Source organism: Amia ocellicauda, chromosome 17 (genome assembly GCF_036373705.1).
Source record: "Amia ocellicauda isolate fAmiCal2 chromosome 17, fAmiCal2.hap1, whole genome shotgun sequence".
Classification (NCBI taxonomy): Eukaryota; Metazoa; Chordata; class Actinopteri; order Amiiformes; family Amiidae; genus Amia; species Amia ocellicauda.
This window is the reverse complement of record NC_089866.1, coordinates 21,238,514-21,262,816: the sequence shown is the minus strand read 5'-3', so window position 1 is coordinate 21,262,816 and position 24,303 is coordinate 21,238,514. Positions and strand designations below refer to the sequence as shown.

Sequence of the window (24,303 nt, the reverse complement as noted above, 5' to 3'; positions counted from 1 at the left end):
GATTTCAGCTCTTGTAGTGTCTGCTGGCAGTGGTCCAATGCCGCCATGGTTACCGGGAATTATTACTCACTGCCAGCACTGAGAATAAAAGCATATACTCTTGGCTTCGGAGCGGGAGGAGTGGGGTTTATGTAATCCACACAGTTTACAGGCTGTGGAGGCTCAGAGGAGCATTGAGAAAATTATTACAAGCTTTGGTCTCTGCATCACAGGCTGGAACCATTTGGTCTCCCTCCTTTGTCTGGTGGCTTGTCGTTTGAGTAATATCCGGTAAATCTTTGTTTGTTGGTGTGTTTTTTGTTTTTTGTTTTTTTTTCTCTCCTTACTACTGTATTTGTTTTGGCTTGTTTGCCCTTTTTTTTTTTTTTTTTTTTTTCTCTCTGTGGATTGGGAGATGATTCAAGGCTCCACTGTAGGAGGGGGCGGTGAAGAGTGAGTCAGGTAAGTGGAAGGCACAGGGCTTCTGTTTTTATATCCTTGGTAGTTTTAATGGACTTGAGAGAGTGGCCGACCAGACTGGCATTTGTTCAGATAGTTGGGATGTTTGAAAACTTGGGTGAGGGGTGGTGTAATAAAAAACAACCAAAAAGATGTATCCTTTTAAAGGTCACTTCTACTTTCAGTGCATTTGTGTTCATGCAAATGTGCAGATTTTCCAGTATATGCTTATCAGCTTACATGCATAGATTTAGTAAACTCGTTTTTTTATTTTTTAATGACTATTATCGTGAGTGCATGGTTTAGCAGTGCTGTAGTTGATGTTTATGTTTATGTTTTTACGATCTCATTGAGCCAGTTCACTCCTGCTCTTGTTCTGAGTTTGAGGTTGTCTCACCGCAGGTGGAAATCCCCGTGTTTTGCCGCTCCTGCGATCTGAGGCAAGCAGATGGCTGCTTTTGTTGTTGGGCCTCATTCTGGTGTTCTGTTAGTCTGCCAGTCAGTGCCTGTGTTGCAATGTGTGGGTATGCTGGCACTTTCTTGGCTGCCTTTGCCATGTTGCCTGGCTGGGGCACCGCGCTCATTCCAGCATGTCAGTTTGTACCCTGCGTTGGCTTCTCACATTTCACTTGTTCTTCTCTTTCTGGTGTGTGTGTGTGTGTGTGTGGGGGGGGGGTTCATCTCTCATCCCTATAACCCTGCTGAGAAGGTTTTTGCAAAAAAAAAAAACTCAACTTGAAAGCCACTGAGAAGTGATTACATCTTTTGAAGATCCCTAGATTTTGATCCATCTGTTGTCAGACCCATGGATTATAGCCCTCCACCAGCCCAGAGAAGAATGCACTTACCCAACAGGAGATTCAGTGTTAATTTAAAACCGATTAAATTATAGAAATTGCCGCTTTGTTCTTATGTAATCATATTGTGTTGTTTCATTCTGTTGAATGCTTCCCGGGTTCCCCCGAGGCCTTGTCAACTGGGTGGACCGCCCAGCTTGTAATTTTGAACTGCTTGGCCCGACCTTAACGTTTCTGATGGGTAATTCTATGTAAAAAAGTGATGTACTGTAACAATTGTAAGTCCCCCTGGATAAGGGTGTCTGTTAAGAAATATAATAATAATAATGCACAATATGATGCAAGAAAGTGGTGACAATGAAGTCAACAGTGTAATTAAATAAATGGCTAATATAACCCTGTGAAAGGAGCAAGCCGTTTCAAGTGTCATTCCTCCTGGTGTATATTTCTCTGCAGATTTTATCATTACTGTGGAAGACGCCACAGTGTATGCTTTGCCTCAGGGAATCATAAAGATGAGCCAGTCTGCCTTTGTTGTACAACACGGATCTCATCCCCAGCAGAGAATACGTCTACTTCGGAGCATGTTCAAAAATACAACTGGCGTGCAGTCGATTCGAACAGCGTCGGCTTCTGCTCCCTCTCCAGAGATTGTAAACCTTCAGTTATTGAAAAGCAGGCCACCTGAGGTTCATCACAACTTGGAGCTCATCAATAAAATCAAGGTGATGGGCAAGATCACCCTGATGGGATCTGCGGATGCACTCTTTATCGGCCCTTAATGACCCCCCCTGTGTAAATTGCACCCTGTCTGGCAGATGTCGACCTCCTATCAGGCGATGCAGTGAGGACCTGTTAGAATGTATCCAAATCGCCGAATGGCAGGGGCCTCCGGCAGACGTACGGTGGGCAGATTTGATCTACAGTGTAAATCTGTGCACTGCATGCTAAAGAGGATGCGGCACAGGGACGGAGTGGTGTCTCTGTCACAGCAGGAATGTCAAGTGAATGCTGTCTTTTTTTTTTTTTTTTTCCCCCGCTTGTCTCCCAATCCAGCCTTGTCAGCAAGCTCCCTGACCTGTGACTGTGATAGGCCTGCGTGACACTCCAGTAAAACATGCTTGTGGTAGTAGCTTACTCGGTTTTAATTGAAAAAATAATAATAATTATAATAATTATAATTTCTATACTTTATCTGTCCTTTGCAGTTGTTGCCCTTAATGTATTACAAACCGACTGTGGTCTTTTCCCAGTCCATCACATCCCAAATTGCTTTCTGCAGTAGTTTGGTCGATTTTTGTACTTGAGAATTTCCATCGCTCAATCATTTAGGTCATTCAGGTCTGCATTAGCCCCGAAATAATGTCTATTAACCAGTATTTCACTCCGAAAAGCCAATGATTGGGCTCCCAAGGTGGGTGCAGATGGTGAGTTTCATTCACTGTGTGCCCCATGGTCGAGTGATGCTGATGGCAGCTGAAACACTTTTATAGTAACCATTGTCATGTTTTTCTCTAAGTGCTCTGCTTGGAAGAACAAGAGACCGAATAAGTGCAGGATTGTACTATATTATTATTTATATGGCTCATACTTTATCCATTACAATTTAACAAGGGTTTGCAATAATATGCAATGTGTTATACATACAATTTTGTGTGTATGGGGGTTGGTGGGGGGTGTACAGTGGGAGATGACACAATACAGAAAGCAGGAAAAGCTTCGGCTCTATAACAGCACATGCAGCCTTTCATAATTAAATGAATTTCGGTATTATTGTTCCAAAGCCGAAATAATACCTGCTTTCTTGTTTTGACATGCAACGTCTAAATCATAGCCTTGGTTTTCCAGCAGCTGTATCAGTTACAGACTTCTTGGCTCAGTGGTGGCAGTGTCACAGTGCAGCGCTGAAGTTTTTCCAGATGTAAATAGTTTGTAGTTTCCTTTCCCTAGGTGGGATATTGTATTCGTATTCCTTGCATTCTTTTCCATGACATTGTGACTGGGTCCTTCTGTGGCCTTTCTCTTTCACATTTTCAGAGCCAATACCAAAAAATACATGTCAAAGGTTACAGATTAGAGGAGAGGCCTGTTGGCATAGCCAGCTCGTATAGATCATTTAAGCTGTTTCTTGAAGGATGCTGGGGTGTCTGCTCCAGGGATGTAGCTGGTTAACTGATTCCAGACTCCCACAGCTGTCTGTATAAAGAAGGGCTTCCTGTTTAAGGTGCTAAGAGTGATTCCTCTTAATTTCCGCTGTCCCCGCTGCGATTCTGAAGACGTCTGTGGAGTTGACTTTCAATTCCTTCTAGGATCTTGAATACATCTAATAAAGTCCCCTCATAATTATCTGTGCTTGTACAGATTGAGCCTGATTCAACATGTCTGTGCGAGAATCTTCTTTTTTTAATTAATTCAAGAGCAGCAATGCCTTTTAAATTTTTAAATTTTAATTTGTATTAAATGTCTCATTTCAATTTTACCTTCTGCGCTCACAACTGGACTTCCCAATCTAACTGCAAAAACTGGATAAAGATGTCTTCCTTGGAACAGGCTTTCCTTATGTCTCAGTGCAACCAGGCATTTTAATTTGTTTCAGTTTGATTTAGATATGTCTATCATTTTCTTCTCTCCTTCTAATGCAGCCAAATCCACAGACCTCTTGTCTCCAGATGTTCTTTATCACATTTAATGACCTTTAGTTGTGTTTATAGCTTAATGTCAGACTAGAATGCAGTACGAATTATGACTGATTTTGAACGTTTGTCGGTATTTGTTTATAGCATATAGTCTAGTTCAGTAGACCATTCAGTGCAAGAGGAGACTAATACATAACACTAGTACAAGGACAGAATATTCTTTTTAGCAGGAAAACAAAATATTTATCATTTACAGATTGTGATCTTGATTGACCCATTGTATTTTGTTGTAGGTTGTATTCCATAGTCTCTCTTTATCTGGTCTGTTTTTCTTTTTCTATGGCAAAAATGGTCCATAAGGAAGATCCTTGGGCAGTAGAATTAGCCTAAGTGTGCTCTGGAGAAATTTGAGGTAGGCACATCAATGCTAACACTTCTCTTAACATCACACCAGTTTCATATAGTTTGGAGTTTTAAAGATGATGCAAATATATATATATATTTTAAATCATTCAGTTGGCTTTTTACCTTTTTAATAAAAACTAAAACAAAACCAATGCTAGTGATACTTTGGAATAACAAGCTTGGCGAAATCCCCCTGGTTGACCCCTACAACAAAGGCCTAAGTACTGGGAATGTGAGCTAGCTGGGACTTGAAGATCAAATTGCTTTACATATTCCTGGCTGGTGCAGCTTGATCCTGAAGGATGCTGAGACGGACTAGTGTCAGCCTGCCACTCTTTCAGCTGGGAAATCATTCCGCCGGAGACAGAGGAACCTTCAAATGCTGTGGTTCAAAACAAACAAGAGAAACCTGATGAGCATTTTGCGTCTGTAATTACCAGCGGTTAAATGTGTGTGTCACGTCTTGTAGATTTCTGTTGTTATGCAGGAGGCTGTGCGTTAAGCAGGTCTTTAACTAAAACAACACACTCACAGCTCTTCTGTAGGAGAGTGAGTTAAGCCTCGCAAGGAAATGGAAAAGAAAAAAGCCCAGATTCTTCTGAGTTCTGCCTTGTTATGCAGGAACTCTTCTTGCAGCCCTGACTGAAATTGGATTCCAGACAGAGCAAGTGTTCTGGAATGCACATGACTTGGAAGGGTGGTCGGCGCAGGATATTGCTCACTCTTTGGACTGCGGTCCGTGTTTATTTGAAGCAGGAATAGTTTATTTAAGGTAAAGGAAAGCTGGGATAATTTGCGCTAGCAGGTCGCTGTGCGTTTTCTGATTCCAGGCCCCGTTTGCTGGTGACAGTGGTGACACATCTTTGCCAGTTGCCTCCTCTGTCTTTCAGTACACGTCTGTGTGTTGCATCTCCTTGTTAATCAACGGCAGATTAGATAATGCTTTCGGGCTCAATGCTCCAGCTGGGAGGTTTCTGCTAACATTTAGAGCCAAACATCAACCAGGAAACCGTCGGGCGTGTGTAAGTTATTTCCATTTGGAGACACGGAAATCGTTGAAACATCAAACACGTAGCCTCGGCCTATCAGAAATAGTCAGCCTTCAAACTTTTTGTGTCTGCTCTTGCACTACCTGTTGGATATGGTTAGAAACGAGAGTCGTATTTCACTCGGCAGATAAAAGGTGATTATAATGAATTAAACCCTGCTGCCTGTCTGCTTGTGTGGTGATTTAGTGCGTTCGAGCTTGTCGTGTCATGTTGTGCTGGTAAGGTGTCAGAGAGGTGAGGCCTGCCTTTGTTTGCTTGCAACTTTGAGATAAAAAAAAAAGAAAAAAATGTATAACACAAAACCGTCAAGAGCACGAATGTGTGTGACCTACATATAACAGAACGAGAGCATGTTTATCTAAGATGAGTGTAAGTGTATGCTTCACACGCCTTAGATTAATTGGCAGTGTGCAGAAACCTGGCTTAGACTAGTTCATTATATGACAAAAGGAGATGTTTATGATTGAGAATTAGATGGCAGCATTTAGGAGGATGACTTACAATAGTCAGTTACTTGTATGATGTATAAACTGCATATACACACACATATAGGCCTATTGTGTGTGTGCTTGCAGTTTATACATCATAAAAGTAAATTGAACATTGTAAGTAAAAAGTAAATCTATATATCATTTAAATTATATTATTTAATGTTACAGAATACCTGGATACACCCAGAGAAAGCGGACATTCCTCTCACATTCTCATGTATTCACACAATGTGTCGGCTACAGGAATAACAAAGATTAATTCATGAGTTCTTCCCCTGTCGATCATTAAAAAAACGTTTCTGCTAAAGCCAGATCCAAATTGGACATATTGTCCGTCCGTCTCAGCCCCTCTTCTGACACGTTCATTAACATGAATAAGACTGCCCTCCTGGTGCCTGTTCTTTGGACAGTACATATTCAGAATGCTCGTCTGTAATGTGACGCCTCTTGCTCGGGTCAGCTCTGAGGTTAATAATTTAAAGCATTTAAAAATTCAGCTCGGGCTTCAGTGTAGAATGACATATCAGCCTTTACATGTGAGCGACTTGTATTTACAGCGCTGTGGTCAATTACAGTTGCAGTTTAAAAAGTCTGTTTACCTTACAGCTGACAAAAATAGTATCCATTACCTCTTTAATGATGCCTTGCCAATTCTAATATTGAAATCCAACACATATATAACTGTATTAATGAATATTTCAAAAATAGATTGTCTTCACTTCACGACCTTTTGTTACCTCGGTGACCTTTCGAAACCTTTTAGACACTAAGGGGAAATTGGCTGTCAGTAGCTGTAGTTCTGGTGAAGCTACAATTTCCCACTTTTTGAGCAGCTACTGATACAGCATGAGGAAATGGTCAGAAAATGACTTGAGTGAAGTTTTAAGTGCGTTTTAGCAGGCTAGCATTTGTTCTCAACCACTTAAAATAACTGCAAAACAACAGTCCCGTTAGTCCTTATAGGCTAGTCTACTGTTCCAGAAGCCGTCAGAGACAAACTAACTGCCAAAGATGTGAGATGTGATGTAACTAATTTTTATATATGTATTTTCAGCACTGGTTGTAATACACTGTCAATCTGTTTATATGTATATATACACAGAAATATCTCCATAATACGCATCATAATTTATAATAATTGTAATATTTGTTATCCAACAGATGAAAAAGGAAGTAGTTTTGTGGTTTCAGCAAAGTTATGTAGCTATTGACACAGTATTATATCAGAAACCGTAGGTAATGAGACTGCATGCTTTCTGGACACAGTTGTTGAAGAACAAAGATTATTCCTCCAGTGTTTCTTACTTACTTACTTAAAGTGTATTTACCAAATTCTTAATTAGTTTAATGCAGATATATGATGTAATAAAAACAACTGCTCACCACAACAGCAAAGAATATTCTGAAACAAGGAAAATATGAATGTGCCCAGATACTGATCCTAACGCAGTGCTGGAGAATGTCAGGGTGTGTAATTTCAGTGTGCTGGAGGTAAACCAACCTTTCAGATCTTGTAAGAAAATACCCCTTATAAAGGTTGTTTCCCACAATTCCATTCCTGACAATCATGCAGATCGTCTCACCACCAGTTTGCTCTTCGGAAGGAATCTCTCCCAGTGACCCTGACCTCTTTCTCAGGGACGGTAATAGAAAGTATTCATCATTTCCGAGGAAATGTGCCTGTGTACTTCTCTACTTTAGAAGCGGCCTGTGGGTAGAAGACCGTCCTGTTCAATCCTTCGGAGTTGACATATTCTCAGGAGGGATCCTTCTCTCGCGCTGGATGAGTCATAGCTTCTGGAGAATTGCAGATGTGGTCCTCGAGCGAGAGTCACGTTAAATACTCTTCATTAGTCAACATTAAAAATAGACCATTTATTATAATCTGTTTATTTTATTTCACAGAAATCCATACATGTATTTAAGTATTATAATTGTTTTCCTGCTCTGAGTGTGCAGGAGCACAATGGAGGAACAGTGTGACCTTCAGTCTGATCCAAAAGCCTGGACAATTTGTCATGTTATATTGTTACATTTTGCACCAGGTGACTAATGTCAGCTCAGAGTTCAACAATTAAGTGGTGCTGGCACTGAAAGGAAGCTCAGTGAACCCGCCAGGACCAGAATGGGGAAAGTCGAGCCTTCGGAATTGAATCTCTGTGCTAGATAAACTGTGAACCCTGTGAACCCATGCAGAACAGCTGCTTGGGCTCGTTTCCTGTTGTATTTTTTTTTTTTAGATGAATAGTACAGCGTGCTATGCTGGCAGTGAGGAACACGCACTCAACTGGCTGTGAAAAGCCGGCCGTGCGAGAGACAGAGCTCTGCTGGCTGATCCGCATTCCCAGCCCGTTAAAGAGGTCTGTACCTTCCAAGACAAACACAGTGTAATGCCTCAACTGGCAGGTAAAAGGGCAAGCTGTCCCCTTGTTTGGTCACTGTAACAAACACTGTTACACCTTGTCTGTGTGGCTGCTGGGACATTTTCTACTGGTAAAGCACTGCACGGTAAACCAGTTGGTTTGTTCAACAACAGAGGACGTTTATATTAATCCTGCAGAAGGGTTAATGGTTAAAGGAGACTGAAGCATTAGATAGCAAATAAAGGCTTATGGTTGTATAATAATAGATCTCTATTATAATAACACCACACTCTTGTTTTACCGGAAGCATTTATTCTTATTCAATTTCATAACAATTTTAGTAGGGCAGTGCTTATATTATGATTTATCTGCTGTTACAGTGAAGGAGTACTAGACAATATATAGCTCATGAGAGAAACGTGCATATTGATTTATTTTTTGGGGTGTTTTGGTTTCAGAGCCCAAGTCTACTTAATACAGCACCCAGGGACAGAGATGGGAACTTAAAAAGGCAAACGAGTCTAGAATAATCCACCCCCCACACTTTGAAATGTAAAGCTATACAGCTGTTTTATTTATTTATTTATTACCTCCCCCACCTCCCAAAAAAAAGCAATACTAGCCCAGCAGGGATGTTTATATGTAGGTGGCCAGCCAGATTTACTACACTGCTGGATATCAACACAATGTCTGGCATATACACAAACTCTGGATCTGTTTGTGGATCTGCACATCTTTTGTCAAGGCGCAATGGTAACAGATTGAGACAACCCCAGGTCTCTGTAATGAGGGTCTTAAAGAAATCCTCATCCCTTTTGACAGGGTGCTACATTCTTGGTTGAATGTGCATGGTTGCAATGAGGTTAATGCGCTTGCACTTTTAAAAAAACTGGTATTTGTTTCTTTTTTTTAAACAATGTGGGTTGGGTGGAAGACATGGAAGTCATTGGAGTTCTTCTGGGTGGAAAATGGACACCATCCCTTTTTTAATACTGCCTCCATTATGTACAGTGTAGCTGTACTCCATACATTTTGCTCTTGATAAATCTGGGTGCTCCTCGTGATATGACAGGCCTTTACAAAGCCAGCTTATTTACTGTTGCCATACCTCCAGGCAAGGTTACCCAAGACCAAGCTTTCTTTTGAGTATTGTTTCCCAGGGCTGCATTTCTACCCTTTCCTGTCTGTGATGTTACTGATCCAAAACTTGGGGAGAGGGAAGAAACAAACATATCTTATGATGTAAGTAGAGATGTATTCCACTAGTCCTGGTATCTATGCGTTTTTAAGTGCTTCTCTAGTCCAAACAGAGGCAGTCTTAAAGAACAAGCTACCTCCTCCACAACCATTTGTTTGAAAGAGTTGCTGCATTAAGTCACTCTGATGGTAAACAGGCTCCAAGGGGCACTGGTTCCAGGGGCTCTCTGAAGGGATTATGTTATTGCAGTTAAACATTAGCAGGCGTTGAGTGGACTCTATTAACCGTTATCTGTAGATTACCTCCCTACGGTAGGTACTTTGTCAATGTAACCACTAACACGGAAGGCTTTTTTTAAGTTTAGTGTTTACTTCTTTTTAAGATCAACACAATTCATGCATAGCCCTATTCCATTCTCATCCATAAATAAAATAAAAAACATCTAATGATGTGAAAGCATCCAGTTGTTTTGACCTGAAACCGCTAACTCACCACAGTATTAGTTAAAGTTAAATCAAAAATTAAAAAGTCAGTGCTTTGAGTTCTTGAAGACGTTGAAAAGGAGGTCATAGAGTTACACTATAAGGGGCCCCATGTCTATCTGTGTCTTCAGAGCCATGATTTACACTCGGGTTTGTGAAACTAGAGTCAGACTGATAACGTTCGCTAGGCTTTCCAAATGGAAACCCGAGAGTTTTTAGGTGAACTGGCGCCAGTTCCTATATATGCAGATAAAATGGTTGGGCTCCTTGGAAAACATGTGGATATACGTTTCTGAAAATGAAAGAATGCTAAGGCACCCAATCGCCCATTGTGGCGATGGTGTCTGTGCTTTTTTTTTTTGTTTTTTTTTTGTACAATTTTTCTGGGTCCTCAGTGTCCTTTCTTCCAGTGTTTTTCTTCTTTTGGAAAAGCTCTCCAATGCATATGAGCGTATTCCTTCTGGGAAAATATTCCAAATAACCCTATATAAATTGTATATAATCCATACAAATACTGGCCAGATTTAGGAGTTTTGGCAGCCTCCTGTACTGAGCGACCAGAGAGCCCATCTACACTTGCCAAGTTGGAAAAGTTGATTGGAGGGGGGGAAATCTAAAGCAAGTGAAGTGAAGCAAGAAAAACATTTACATGGAAAAGGAGAAATTGTACAATGTATAGGTACAGCTGCAGGTTTTCGAAATCGGTAACCGATGAATGATTCTAGTCAGGGGACAGGAGTGTATCTGTCTTTAAATGCCACAGCTTAAGAGAACTACACTACAAAAATAAAACCTCTTTAAGGTGATGCCCTCTTTGTGGGGTAACATTCATGACCTGGGAATTTTTAGGCCATTAAGCTGGAGATATTCTGGTTCTGAGGAAGCATCACTGCTGCAATAGTGTAATCGCCAAAAATAAGTTTATTGCAGTCTGACTCTGCAGCACTTCAGAAATTGTCCACGAGTTATCCTAATTCTGTGTTATGAAACGTATTCTCCGCCGCACAGTGAAATGTGGTCAGACGCACTGCTGAGTAAGAGCCTGGGTACTTCTGCACAATATAATTTCTGCAATACCTTGGGCAATGCATGTGATTGTGCAAGATATTTCTCAAAATAGAAAACCCCCGCTCGCTGGGTTTTAAGTGTAATATTTTTATTATGGCACAATAAAAGGTCTCCGGTCCTTCCCCAGCAACACGCCAGACAGGACTGCCAATTAGGGCAATGGGTTCATGTTTGTACTTCTTTGGCAAATTGGAGCTCATGTACATGCTGGTACATATTGCAGTTTAATCTGGTTTGGCAGGCCGAGACTTTCGCTTAAGTGGGTTTTATTGTATTGTATTGTTTAGAAACCCAGGCATCATTGTTCCATGAAAAAAATATCTTTTGAGCACTCTCTCTTACTCCTCTAAGCACCACCCTCCCGGAAATGGCAGACGCAGTATAAAAGCTGAAACAGTGTTTGAAATCATTATGAATGAAGACGTTGCTATTCTGAATGTAAAATGTTAAATTCCCTGTGTTTAATATTTTACATTCATAATGATTTCAAACGGCTTTTACGCTTCTTGTGCCATTTCCTTTACATAGCATGTAAGTATTTTCCAATAAATTGCATACATCAATAGTGCAATAGGGCCTCCTTTTAAACAGACTGAAATTGTTCATATTTGTGCAAAGAGGAGGCAACTAGTGATGTAGCCTAAACGTACAATGATAAATACTCCCCTGGGCGATAACGCTGCACAAGAAGAATCTTAAAAAGTGAGTGAAACAGACTTCAGTCTTTCGCTCTGGAAAAAAAAGGATGTTCAATTTAGGAAGAAGCATAACTATTTTGCCTGTTCACCAGCTGTAGCACATTGGAGAATAGTGTGATTTTTTTTTTTTTTTTATAAACATGCTACCTGTTCTTTTTGTATTTCATCCCAGACTATTTGAAACTAAATCTGCACTTCAGCTTCTTTGGGCCTCTATTCTCTTGGGACTTTTCCATACACGCCTCATGACTTTGAGGTTTGTGCCATTGTGCAACTGTGAGATGAAACCACATTGAAGATACCAATACTGCCAGGATAGAGCTAGATAGGAGGGGTGTTCGAGATAAACAGGCAACAACCATTTAATATGTAAGTGTAAAAATACAAAGTATTAGAAAAGTGCCAGTGCTTCTATACTGTAAATGGATCATATTTTTAAGGGCTTAAGGCACAAGCCATGTCCCCTGGAACTTCTGGAGAGTCTCCTGAAGCTTCATACATCTCTCCCTCCTCCTGCAACTGACTGGTAGAAACCTAATTTTGAGCCATGGTGTGTTTTGAAATACAGTATGAAACGGTTCAATTGGATTTAAACTAGGCCTATCCCTTTCCTAATCAAGGTAACATCCCACCTCCATGGTCTGATGCTACCAACCTACCGCTCAACCCCTGGATCAATAGATCCCTCCCCCTTGAAATCAGTCTCTCAAACTTGGACTATCTGCATTCAGCAAACACTTTATCTGAGCTGTTTTCACAGGGAGTGAACTGCCACAACAGAAATAGGACTTTGGTTCGAAGTCTTGGCCGAAAGACAGAGCCCATGGGTGTTCAGTAATCCATGGTGCGTCAGGAACTACTCTTTTAAGTGTTGGACGTTTTTTCACGCTCTGATGTGGTCTTAGGTGAGTTGTTTGAAAGTTAAAAGGTGCTTTTCAGGATTGATACTATACCCGGCAAATTGGAGATGTTATTATCAAAGGGTGGATGGGATACGGGCTCCAAACACTTAGCCAAAGCCATTCCAAGTGGGTTTGCATCAGCTGTACAAAGTAGTGTGTGGTCAAAAAAAACAAAAACATGGAGAAAAGCTTACCTATGGGCCAAACGGTTCTGCATTGACACAGACGAGTCCAGTTTGGACAGTTTGTTGCTTAGAGGTTCCCACTGTGTCTTAGGTCCTGGGTGACGGATTGAAACTGGACACAGTGAAGGAGGGATAGTGAGAATTCCTGAGGCGCTGCTGTCATGAATGTGGTTGAATTACGGAGTCTGAGCCCCAGTGGTTTGTTTATGGTTGGAGCAGCCTGGTCTTTCACTTCCAGCTTTCAGAGCATTGTCAAAATCACCCTTGCCTTTTGATTAGTAGTCTGTGGTATAATTATATGTGGTTGTCTGCTGAAACACAGCATTCTCTCACACTGAAAATGTGGGGGCTGTCTGTATTTATTTTATTTTTTTAACTTCTGCCTCATTTATAGTCTAATGTATTCCGGTTTCTTAGAACATTGACCGTTCCAAGCTTCTTTTTTTTTTTTTCTTTCTCATTTTTGCCTGCTTGATGTTATGATGGTTCTTGTGATTATATTTAGTGTACCTACATATTTAACCATTCATGTATTTCCCCTGACACTTTTAGTAAAAGAAAATGGATATGCAGTGTTAAACCTTATATTAATGACAGCTCCATTTCATCAGAGGTCTGTCAGTTTCCTGTTCAGATATTAGAAGATAAAATAGTGTGGAAACCTATTATTTTCTTATGAAATATCCTCATTCCTAAATAACGTGAATTGGTGTAAGCCTACTTTTGTTTCAAAGTCATTTAAGATCACCTCCTTTAATCATAAATAATGTGTTTCAAACAAATATAGTATTTTGCTTTGCAACTGGGCTATAGGAAGAGGGTTAGGAATATCCAGTTACGTGCCAAGATATTCAATGTGCCACTTGTAAAAATGCACCGTACGTGAGTTGGGAAACGAGAGCCTTTTTGTTATAAGGTTAGCAAAGCTGATGTTCCAACTGATTATCAAGTAGTGTTGATTGTGTTTTGTATAAAAGGTGACAAGATGTTGTTTCAGGATTGTTTGTCTGCTCCTGAGATGCATAGCTCTGGGAATTTGTCCTCAGGGTGTTGTAAGGAAAGTTCTCAGTAGCTCATGCAACTTCAACAGACAAGGAAAAAAAGGAAAAAATAAAACATGATTTTGTGTGAAGAAAGATCCATCCGGCCAGAGCAGGTGCACTTTTTTTTTTTTTTTTTTTATGGACTTTTTCCCACGGGGACCAATAGAAATCCATGCAGCTGTTCTCCAGTTCAAAGCACCAGATTAACACTATCCAGATGACTCAGTCCGAAATGCCATCGTATTCTGCTGCTTGTAGATGTGCCTTTTCACAGATTCCATTTTTTTTTTTAAGAAGGGGCGTGAATGCTGGTCTGGGGTTTCTCTCTTTGTTGTTTGTTGTTGTCACATACACCTACACGCACAGACAACCCCGCCACTGGACGAGACAGTGATGCAACACTGTGACAGTGCTCAGACATTCACATCTCCTTCTCCGATTCTCTTTCAGGTAGAGCTTTGGCTGCGGGTCAATAATGAACATCGCTGGCTACGTCTACAAGCCTGTTGACCTCCTGTGAAGGCACCCCCGCCATCGCCGCCATGTCTGGACACCCGCAGCCCGTGCCCCAGAGCCGGCGGCCGGTGGACACCAGGCACCTGCCCAGTGCAGCCCACATCCCACTACAGGCTGCCAGGGCCGTAAGTTCTCCATTGTCCTACAGTTGTACTTTGTATTTCAAACCACGATATTCAGCTATTCCTTTAGTTTAATCAGTGTTATTTAATACAACTCATAATTATTCATCAATATATATTCAGAGTCTTGTTTTTGTTTGTTGGTCCCCTTTCAGTAGTCATTTCCTTTTTTTTTTTTTTTTTTTTTTTCAGCGCTGTGGCAGTAGATTGCTGTTACTGTCATTACATGATCATTACACTTGATCATAAACCGCATGTCTGGAAAGCTTCCCTCAGTTGGAGGCTTCACCCCTGCCAATCCTTTTTTTCCTCCGGCAGGCAAATATTATGAGTTAGCTAATTAATGAGATCTATAAAAATCCTACAGCAGTTATTTAGTAGTAAGCAGTGTCTAGAATGATTATTACAACTAAGACTCCTGTACTCCCTGGCTTTCCTACCATGCAGTATAGAAAATGAAGTTCTTTGAAGATCCATTTTATTCAACTCCTTTACGCAGGTCAGGCCTGCGGATTTTCTCTCTGACAGACGAGCAGAATCATTTCATTCAGTGCATCTCGCTGTTTATTTATAGTAACTTGATTGTTCAGAGTGCCGCCTAAGCCGTTTGCTTTTGTAATTTTTCTTTTGTGCTTTCTTCAGTATTTCTTTTATTGACACTCTTCCCTTAGCAAGTGTACAAACAAAGATAATTACAAAATTAGATTAGCAAGGATTACATAGCATGCATATGTGCACAGCCAATAATGCACTTTAGATCATCCGAAATAGAATGCCAACAAAATTAATACTCCTTAAAAATAAAATATATTTAAAAAAAATGATATTTTACTTGTATGTTTCTAAACACCGCAAAAACAGTACATATAGCTCATTCGTAGCTTTATCTCCCATTTAATAAATGGCTTTCAAATACTAAACAAAATTAAAAGGCTATATCTCTCAGCCCAATGCAGTGCATATTTCTGTAGGATGTGTCGGTTGTGCTTGTGTTAGTAAGGTGGTGTGTATCCATTTATACTCCTCCATATAGCCATTTTTATATCCTGAAATCCAGTTAATTCTATTAATGGCAGCTTGTATTATGAATCGCTTGCAAAAGATCTTTATTTTATTTTGTGTCTCAGTGTAAACCAATTTAAAAAAACTGTTGTTTATGAAGAAAGTGATCATAAAAAGGCTAGATACTTTTTATATACACACACTCAGCCCTTGTCGTATTCTGCTGTGATAACGATCTGAGATTCCCAAATTCCCACCTTTTGGATTTGTTTTTACTACCGCCCTGCCATTTCCATTACACATCCGTTCCACAGATGAAACAAGTAAATTACAGACATGGGAAGGACGTGTAGTAGTTGAACATATTATTTGAAGTGGATAATTGGAAAACTGTCCGTTATATGGCTTGGATTAAGGTGTGTACGTGAAACGTTTTTTTCTTTTGGCAACTCTGCCGCTGTTGTTCAGCCTACCTTTATTGTGGCTGTAGAGCTTGCTTTAGTTTTAAGGTTTGGCTAGACTGAAAGGATTTGGGTTATGTTGGGGCCTAACTAGGGATACAGGTAAAGCTAAGAATGGTCTAACAATCACATACATTTTCTAGACTTGTGTCCTACCAAACAGTTTGGCCTGCTTTCTGAGAGCGGGTGCCGAGAAATCAGGCTGTTTAGAGTTTAGCCATTTAAATCATTTAATGAATGCCTGTATTAAACCTGTTCTGCTTTCCAAGCCACGGAAAACTTTGTTTAAAAACAAATTGCATGGCAGGCTCTCTCTGTCACGGTTCGCTCCCAAAAACTATGAAAGGACTCCGAGTTACCTCCCCGGATTAGCGCAGCTGTGTTGTGGTTTCGTCCTCGCCATCATTTTCGACTTCTCATTCCAGACCTGAGCTGATAAGGCCTGACAGTTGTACAATATCCAGTAAGACCTCGGGATAGAGTCTTTTTCTGGGCTAATTGCTGTGCTTATTATTATACTATTGAACTTTATTACAACTGTGGGCCTTTTTATGGCTCCATTTCATATATAAGGAGCTGAATTCCTGTTTTGTTGTCTTCGATCTGACAAATGCTTGACGACTAACCACAGAATCAAGAGACTTCCCCCGTGTAAGACAGTCTTGAATGTTACCGGAAGAACCTACAGCTGAGCGGTTGGTTTCTCACAAGGGGTTTTTCTGTTTAACACTAATGAATGCCTATACGTTTTGTTGTTGTAGAAGAAACGGATTATTCAGTTAGTACACTATGGACGCCAAACAAAGAATCAGGCCTTTTTAGCCGTAAACCCTGTGTTTGAGACTCTTCTTATCGGCCCTGACCTTTGCATACACTCACTGTTTCTACCTGTGCTGTGATACCTGTGGTTGGCATTTCCTTGCTAACAGGAACTGGGCGATGCGACTCACACAGTCTGATGTAACTTCACTGCGTTTAGACAATAGACGAGTGCATTTACCTGTTTGTATTTTTATACCCATCTATTAATTTTAGTTTTACCTTTTGCATTTCAGGACATTGGAATTCCAGATTACCACTCTCATTCTCGAGACTACAACACCCACCTGTCTCACCGCCGTCGACCTTCCCTTCTGTCTGAGTTCCAGCCAGGAAGTGAAAGGTGTGAATTTAATTTCTGTACTGCGAGTCTGTTCTGTATGTGTACAAGAAGTGTCGCTTCTTGCAGCGATTCTTGCGTTCGTTCTCTTTCTGTCACCTTAACTGACCTCACAGACAAACAAACAAATCACAGATTAACAGCGTCTGATATCCTATAATTGGTTGTCCTGCTCCATTTCTCTAACCTAGAGGGTGGACTGCCCATAAAAGCCTTGTGCTTCTTAGCCACTCATTCTTCTGTGGATTGGGGTTGGGTGCATGCAAGTTCAGCCAGTGTAAGAATTCCGCTTCAGTTCTGAAAGTAGATCCGAGGGCACTGCTGGCTTTCAGCATTAGTGTCTGCTTTATTGCCTGTGACAGTTCTGTAACGTTTTTGGATTTTTCACAAGCTTAGCTGAAGGAAAGGAGAGGAAAAAGAAAAAGCCTTGGGTGTGGAAATCCAGCAGGAGCCGAGTGCTGTGAGAGTTGGGCTCTGCCTCGTTCGGTTCCTGTCAACACTCAGGACTTGTACTTAAATTGTTTCCTGCAAACATCTGCTGCTGCTGGATATGAATTATTGCTAGGCATCATATCAATTGTGCATGAAGGGGTGAGAGAAGAGGTTTCACTCCAAATTGGAGATCCTATCACCAAAGGGCTGACATAAATGCATGTTTTTTTATGTAACATTTTAAATACACAGCCCGGGTTGTCAGAAACTGTTATTGTTTCCAGGGTGCAAATATTCCCCTTAAGACGCCATTTAAACAAAATACAAAATATTATCTAGGTTGATTATTTTGCCAAAGCTTATGGCTCATGGTCAGAAAGAAAGAATAATGCTGCATCACGTGTGCTTTTCATTTATATATTAAATATCATCATGCTGATAACGTAGGACTTTAGAGAGTCCGATAAAAGTAACAAAAGAAAGAATCTCAAAGACGTTTCTGCATATAGTGATGCCAAAGGCCCATTCAGGCTTTGCTGCAGCCTGGGAGCCTGGCCTCTTAAGATCTCTGGGGTTGGTGGTTTTAGAGTTACAGAACTTCCTCACAGATTGCTCCAGCAGTAACAGACACTCACCGCCTCGGCTACATCTCCTTGCAGGCAGCCCTTATCCCTCTCCTGGCTCGGTGTCAAAATTGTTAAATAAAAATAGCGCCTCCCCCCACCACCACCACTCTCGCCAGTTCGGTAGACGGTCGCATTTGTCTTCCTTGGCTTGGAGGCCCAGGCTGGAATGAAATTAAAATCTCAAGCACAAGTGGTCCCACTAGAGCAGGACTGACAGTTGGAGCTGCAAAAGAGGTGCTGAAGTTCGGAAGATTTGTTTGTGTAGGCTTGTGTTGCTTGATGGTTATTGTGCTAACAGTATTAACAAATAAAAAAAGGTGGGGGAGAGAGGATGCATCGGTGGCAGACTAATAATCGCTGGAAGGCATGCTTGGAGGCATTTGCTAATGTGTCATTCAGAACAGTCCCCTGGGGTCCAGTGTTCTAGATTTTGACAGTGGATTATGATTCCACCAGAACACTGCCCCCCAATGTGTTTGTCTCATTTGCTACTGCTACACTGAGTTAAATTACATTCGCCCCTAATTAATGGTGAAACTGGCACAATCCTAGTTCTAGCTCCTAGGAAGCCTGTAGTAAATTACTTGGTTCATCAATTGTTTCAGGTGGGAAAACCTGATATCCCAAACAGTTGGGGTCTTTCTTACTTTCAGCGTAGAAGAGTGAAGTGACAAGCCGGCAGATTAATGAATAGGCTAAGTGGCACTGATCCAGAAATACTAATCAATGTCCTTCAGTTTTTTGTTGTTTTTGGTTTAGAAAACAAAATAATAGACACAGCAGTGCGATAATGTCTGCTAGAGATTGCCATTGATTCAGCATCCCTTTATTCTGGGTTATTTAAAGACATGCAAAGGACTGCGAGCAGAGAACAGACTGTTTCAAATTACATTCGCCGGAGCCTCTGTATTTATACCACCGATTTCCCTCAGTCATAGTCAGTGTTGTTGTCAGGATTCATTTTGCTTCATTTGTCTGTCACACCCTGTGGGACTACTTTATCAGGAAAGTCTCATCTTGTTGGCAGGCCCATATTTTTTATGTACATGCCCTAATCGGTTTCCATGCATTGTTTTGTATGTGTTAGATAATGAAGCTTATCCTTTGTGAAACTCTCCAGTCTAATTTAGATCGATATAGGCAACTGGCCATGTTTGTGCAGTTGCATTGTGGGTGTCATCTTAAAAATCAGTTTTTCTTTTTTTAGATTGCTTTGTTGAAGTTGTTTGTCTTTATTTTCACCCAGAAGTCCAGTGAGATGGAACATTACATTGTCTCAGTGGCTTTTGGTGGAAACATGAATTATTTTACACGCATGAATAAGCGTCTTTATTTTCGTAAGAATACACTGGACAGAGAACGAAAAACGGATTTCCTCTTTCTTAATGGCAGCTGTGGCAGGCTGGTGATGCCCACAGGCCAAGCTAAAGAGCTGTTGTTCCTCTCGGTGTCTGGGGCTGTTCAGTGTCCGCTCTGTCTTGAGTTGCGTGTTTGAGAAACAGATGGCCTCCCTTTTGTGGATGTAAGGGGAAAGCATGCACGGCTAAAACTGTAAAAAAAAAAATTTTTTTTAAATGACGTCATCCTAGCCGTCCATACTTTGTGACATGTTTTTGAGATGGTGAAGAGAATTCAATTTGAACAACTCCAGATGTTAGAATTCATTTTGTCCGCTTGTTTTTGTGGGTGTGTTATAGGTTTGTGTTACGATTTTATTGGAATTGTGGACGTTGTTGAGGTCTGCATTAGGGATTGTGAAGTGATGAATAAACAGGAGTCCAACTCTTTGCCTCTGTAGAGTGTTTGCCACACACACTGCTGGTTCATTAATAACCATGTTTAGACTGAGCATAAAGGTTAGCAAAACAAAGCCTAGCTCCACCCCTGTCCCTCCGTTATTCAAACAGTCTTGTGGCAAAACAGGCTCTGATAAGATCTGACCTTCATCCAATTTGGTTACAACAATATTGACGGATTATTACTTCGTCTGTATCCGCTGCACTGAGATAAAATCATTGTGGCCATCACACTCCGGAGAGCCGAGCCGGACCTGTGAGCGCAGCGGCCTCCCTGACCGCTGAGCGCGAGGCTGAGTGCTTTTTATTGCCTTGAATCAAAACCACTTTAGGGCAGCCATGTGTATGAATTGGTGTTGGAGGTTGCAGGAGTTCATTTGAACGTAATCTGCTGCATGTTCATCTGTCAATAACACTATCTCCTCTGTGCTAACCAGCTGCCCTGCTTAAAACTGCCCTGAGAGAGAGAGAGAGAGCACAGCAAGGTGTCTGCTGCTACTGTACAGTTTACAGTCAGGAATCCCCTCTTGACAAGGAAGACCCAGTAGCAGGAATTCATTGATTATGTGTCATATGGGTCAAAATCATATGCAACCCCACCACCTGGAAGATACCTTTTTGAACACATTGTTCAGTCATATCACCAAACGAAAATTGATCTTACAGAGAACTGGAGAATAATTCAACTGGTAATACAAGTGGGTGAGAGATCAGTTGAAGTTTTTTTTTTCATAATATATATAATATATAAGAATGTTCCAAAACCAGATAATTTAGCTGGAATTGAGGGCAGCGAGAGAGTTTATGACGATGATGTGGGAAAGTACTGAGCTAATGTTCGAGTCTTGTTATGTCTAAAGGAAACTTCTTGTGTCTCTTAACTGCTGATCCAGCACAAGTTGTGTCTGCTGCTAATGTTTCTGTTTACCTCTCAAGAATTGTGTTGAGCCTTTATGTAGAAGAGCTAATAGGTGCTTTTCCGGTGGGGAGTTGCAGCGTTGTTTTAAAGCTGGTCTGTTTTATTTTTTTTTCCAAAACCAAAATAATTATAATGATGATTTGAATTATTATCTCTGATAAGTGTTACCAGCAAAACCTCTTGTGGTCAACCAATGACTAATGCGTTTGGTTTAAAAGCTACAGTTTCTGACAAGGAATTTAAATCTGAATAACACTGCACAACACAACCCCCTCTTCTGACTGAATTAGCAAACCAACTGTTTTTCTTGTTATCTGCACGTCTTCCAAACTGTGTATAGTAGCTCCTGTAGGTATTTTTTATTACAGGAGCACAGCTGCTAGAATTTTACAACCATTGTATATAGAGCATAAATCTCTGCGTTTTCAAGTCATAAAGCGGCCATTTGGCATTTGACACACATTTGGCATTTTCATGAATTTATTTTGCATTGACTGTATGCACACAATGCCCTGCTGCACTTTTTCTTACCTTTAACCTGAATATACCATGGAATTATGGCAGTTATCTCCTCCCAAGCAGTATCTTGCACTCACGGTAACTCACTCTGTGCTAGGGTTCATAAATGAATGGGAAATGCTCATTAGAAGGGGAAAAGCAGAAAGTGGTTTTGTTGTTGCTTGTTAACACCTCTTGCAGCGCTTTGTTTTTACCGGTTAACTCGTCTGCAAGTCTGCTCATCTCATCAGCAGCCTGATAGTGTGAAAGCAGAGCCGGCGACAAAGTAGGGCAGAGAGAGGCCTCCTTTTCCTCTCCGTGTCACATGGCCAGATACAGATTTCTTGTAGGAAACTTCTTGAGCATTTAATCATTCACACTTTATACCTTCCAGGCATTTAAGCACTGAGGACTTCTAGAACTGACATGATATTAATAGAACATTCTGAAGCGCCCCCGAAATACACGCTCCAGTTAACTCTTCCTTGTCATGTGTTGATCTGGGTATATAACGGCAGTTGTGAAGCAATCAAGATATTGGCTGCACAATTCACAACCGACACTGTTTAGTCAAAGCTCCTTCATTAAATGTACAGGTCTAGATGATGATTTAGTTGTGTTTTTACTGGATATCATGTGAAGTGTTTTTATTTATTAATTTAAAATGTGTTAACCTCTCTTGCTGGCGCTGTGAATGGGGATTATCACTTTACTGCTATAGCTTTAATTGGCTACAACAAGAAATAGATTCAGATAGTTATGCCCAAATGAGCTTAAAAGACAAACAAATGCTTTCTACATCGGTGTCACAAAACCAAAGGAGAAAAAAAAAGAAACACACACTGGAATTCTACTGTAGTTTAACTCCTTAGATGTGTAATTGCCGTGCAGACTGATGCATGCCAGTACAGCGCAGATTCAGATAAAAATGTACACAGGTGTAATCTGCCGAACTAGTATGTTGTCTCCATGGTATCTCACAGGGGCTCTTGGCAGCGTGTGTTTGAGTTGCGGTCAAGATTGGAGCGTTTTAAAGGGCCTTTTCCAGCATAGGAAGAGAAATCTTTCATCTGTCTTCATTTGTGTGGCACCTTTTGAGCGGTGGTTGCTAGAAGATGTTCAGAAGAAGTTTCCTACTTTTCTTTCTTTCTTTTTTTTTAATCTATTTCGGGAGGGATAGAGTTGAATTATATTTTCAAAACTTCAAACGCACTCCTAAACCTCCCACGTGTGAAAGATTTTAATACGCATCACTGTCCAGTCGTGAAGAATGTAGTTATTAGATTCTTGGTCTCAGATTGCATTTCTCATCCTTTCAAGATGCGTGACGCCTGTTGGACATATTTTCCAAGTCCTCATTAATCAAATTCTTTCCCGCATGAGGGAAGAATAGACCATCCCTTTTACAGGCAAGATACTGCCGATTTGTCAGGGTTGATGCATCCTAACTATACATGACAATTCTTCTTTGGTTTGGGACAGATTGGCAAGTCTCCAATAGCCTTCCTGTATTGGAAGTTGCACTGGATCTAGGAACCACATTCACATGGCCTCAGCCAACTAATGGGTAAATCCCATTGTGCAGAGTAAGGGAGAACAGTGAGTCAAACCCATTGAGAAAGAAAGTTGGGTGAATCTGTGTGGAGGAGGAAGATTAAAAAAAAAATTCCTGAGCCTTTTGTTTAAGAAGTAGGCGATAATGACTCGAGGCTTTGAAATGCAGAAGATAAGGCCAGAGTCAGTGGAGGCTTATCCTGAGAAATGCCTCCCACTCGCAAATATTAATCCATCTCCGAGTGCAGTGCGTAAAACACTGAAGGGCCTTCATTTATTTATATACTGAAACCAAATGAATAAGGCGAGAGGGCAGAGGGCATTTCTCACACACATCTCAACCATGTGTGGTCTCGGTGCAGGTTGCTTGTTTTACGTTATGATGTGTTTTTTTTGGTACTTTCCATCTCATAGTGACTGTTTATTTTATTTTTTTTCATTAATTTATTTGTTCAAGGCAACTCACATTTATGAAAGAAATGTAAATATCTGCCTAGCCCAGCATAGCTTGACAAAAACAATCTGGACTACAATGCTGCATCTAGACCTGTTCCATAAACTGTGCAGGGAAGCAAAATACAGTAAGGACGTCCAAGTGGAGATGAGAGAAGAAGAGGAGCTGTTCTTGGTGGATCTAAGAAGTAACTAAGAAATGAAATACACCAGTAACATTACTGCCATGGTGATACATCAAAAGGACACAGTGATTCATTTTACCAGTTGCATTCTCCATTAAAACTCCCCCAAAACAACGACACAGACTTCAACTTTAATTTAGATCTCTGGCAAACATATAAAGAAACTTTAGCTGGCAATCCATACTGCAATCTTTTCTTTTTTGCAGTCTTGCAGGCTGCCAGAGCAGTTGCTTATGAGATTAAGTGGCTTTAGTTTTATGCCAGAACGGCAATAAACGAAGGAGGAAATTCCATTAAATTTCTTACACCGTCACGGCTAATGCAGTGAATGTTCTTGTGGCTCTGCTAATTGCATCTGAACATAAGGAAGGTAGCGAACGCGAAGAGGCCATCAAACCTCATCAAGCTGATCCCAGAGAATCTATGCTTGGTTCCACTCTGTGATTACTGCTTCTATCGCTCATGCCCGAAACTCACTGGAATTGGAATTGACATGAGAAATAGAAAATTACTCTGTGACACCATACAGTGCTGAAGTCAATTTAGAAAATAAATACCAATACAAATAATAATTCAATTTATATATCAGCTAATATAAAAATAGTTAATACAATAATTGGGGAGTAAAAAGTTTGAATTGTACAAAATGCTTATCACATGATTGAAGCTTTCAAGATAGGTTGTATGTATTGATTTCGCATTTGTTAGTTGTTCTGATCGGGTAATCGATTAAAGGACCTTTTTAATTAAAAACCATTTCTGAGGATCATCAGGACCAACTAATGACACTTGATAATATTACGATATGTACTTCCTGTCTGTTTT

General features: G+C 40.6%; 1 protein-coding gene across 7 annotated transcripts in view; it reads left to right on the top strand.

The window, feature by feature from the left end:
• The window catches only part of ncor2 (nuclear receptor corepressor 2), a 160,334-nt gene that overhangs the window by 17,427 nt on the left and 118,604 nt on the right, over positions 1–24,303 (top strand). For all 7 annotated transcript variants that reach the window (XM_066689577.1, XM_066689576.1, XM_066689578.1 and 4 more), the window contains exons 2-3: positions 14,206–14,396; positions 16,912–17,018. In XM_066689577.1, coding sequence (XP_066545674.1) covers positions 14,298–14,396; positions 16,912–17,018 — 206 coding nt within the window. In that variant the 5' untranslated portion in view covers positions 14,206–14,297. The remainder of the gene's footprint in view (positions 1–14,205; positions 14,397–16,911; positions 17,019–24,303) is intronic.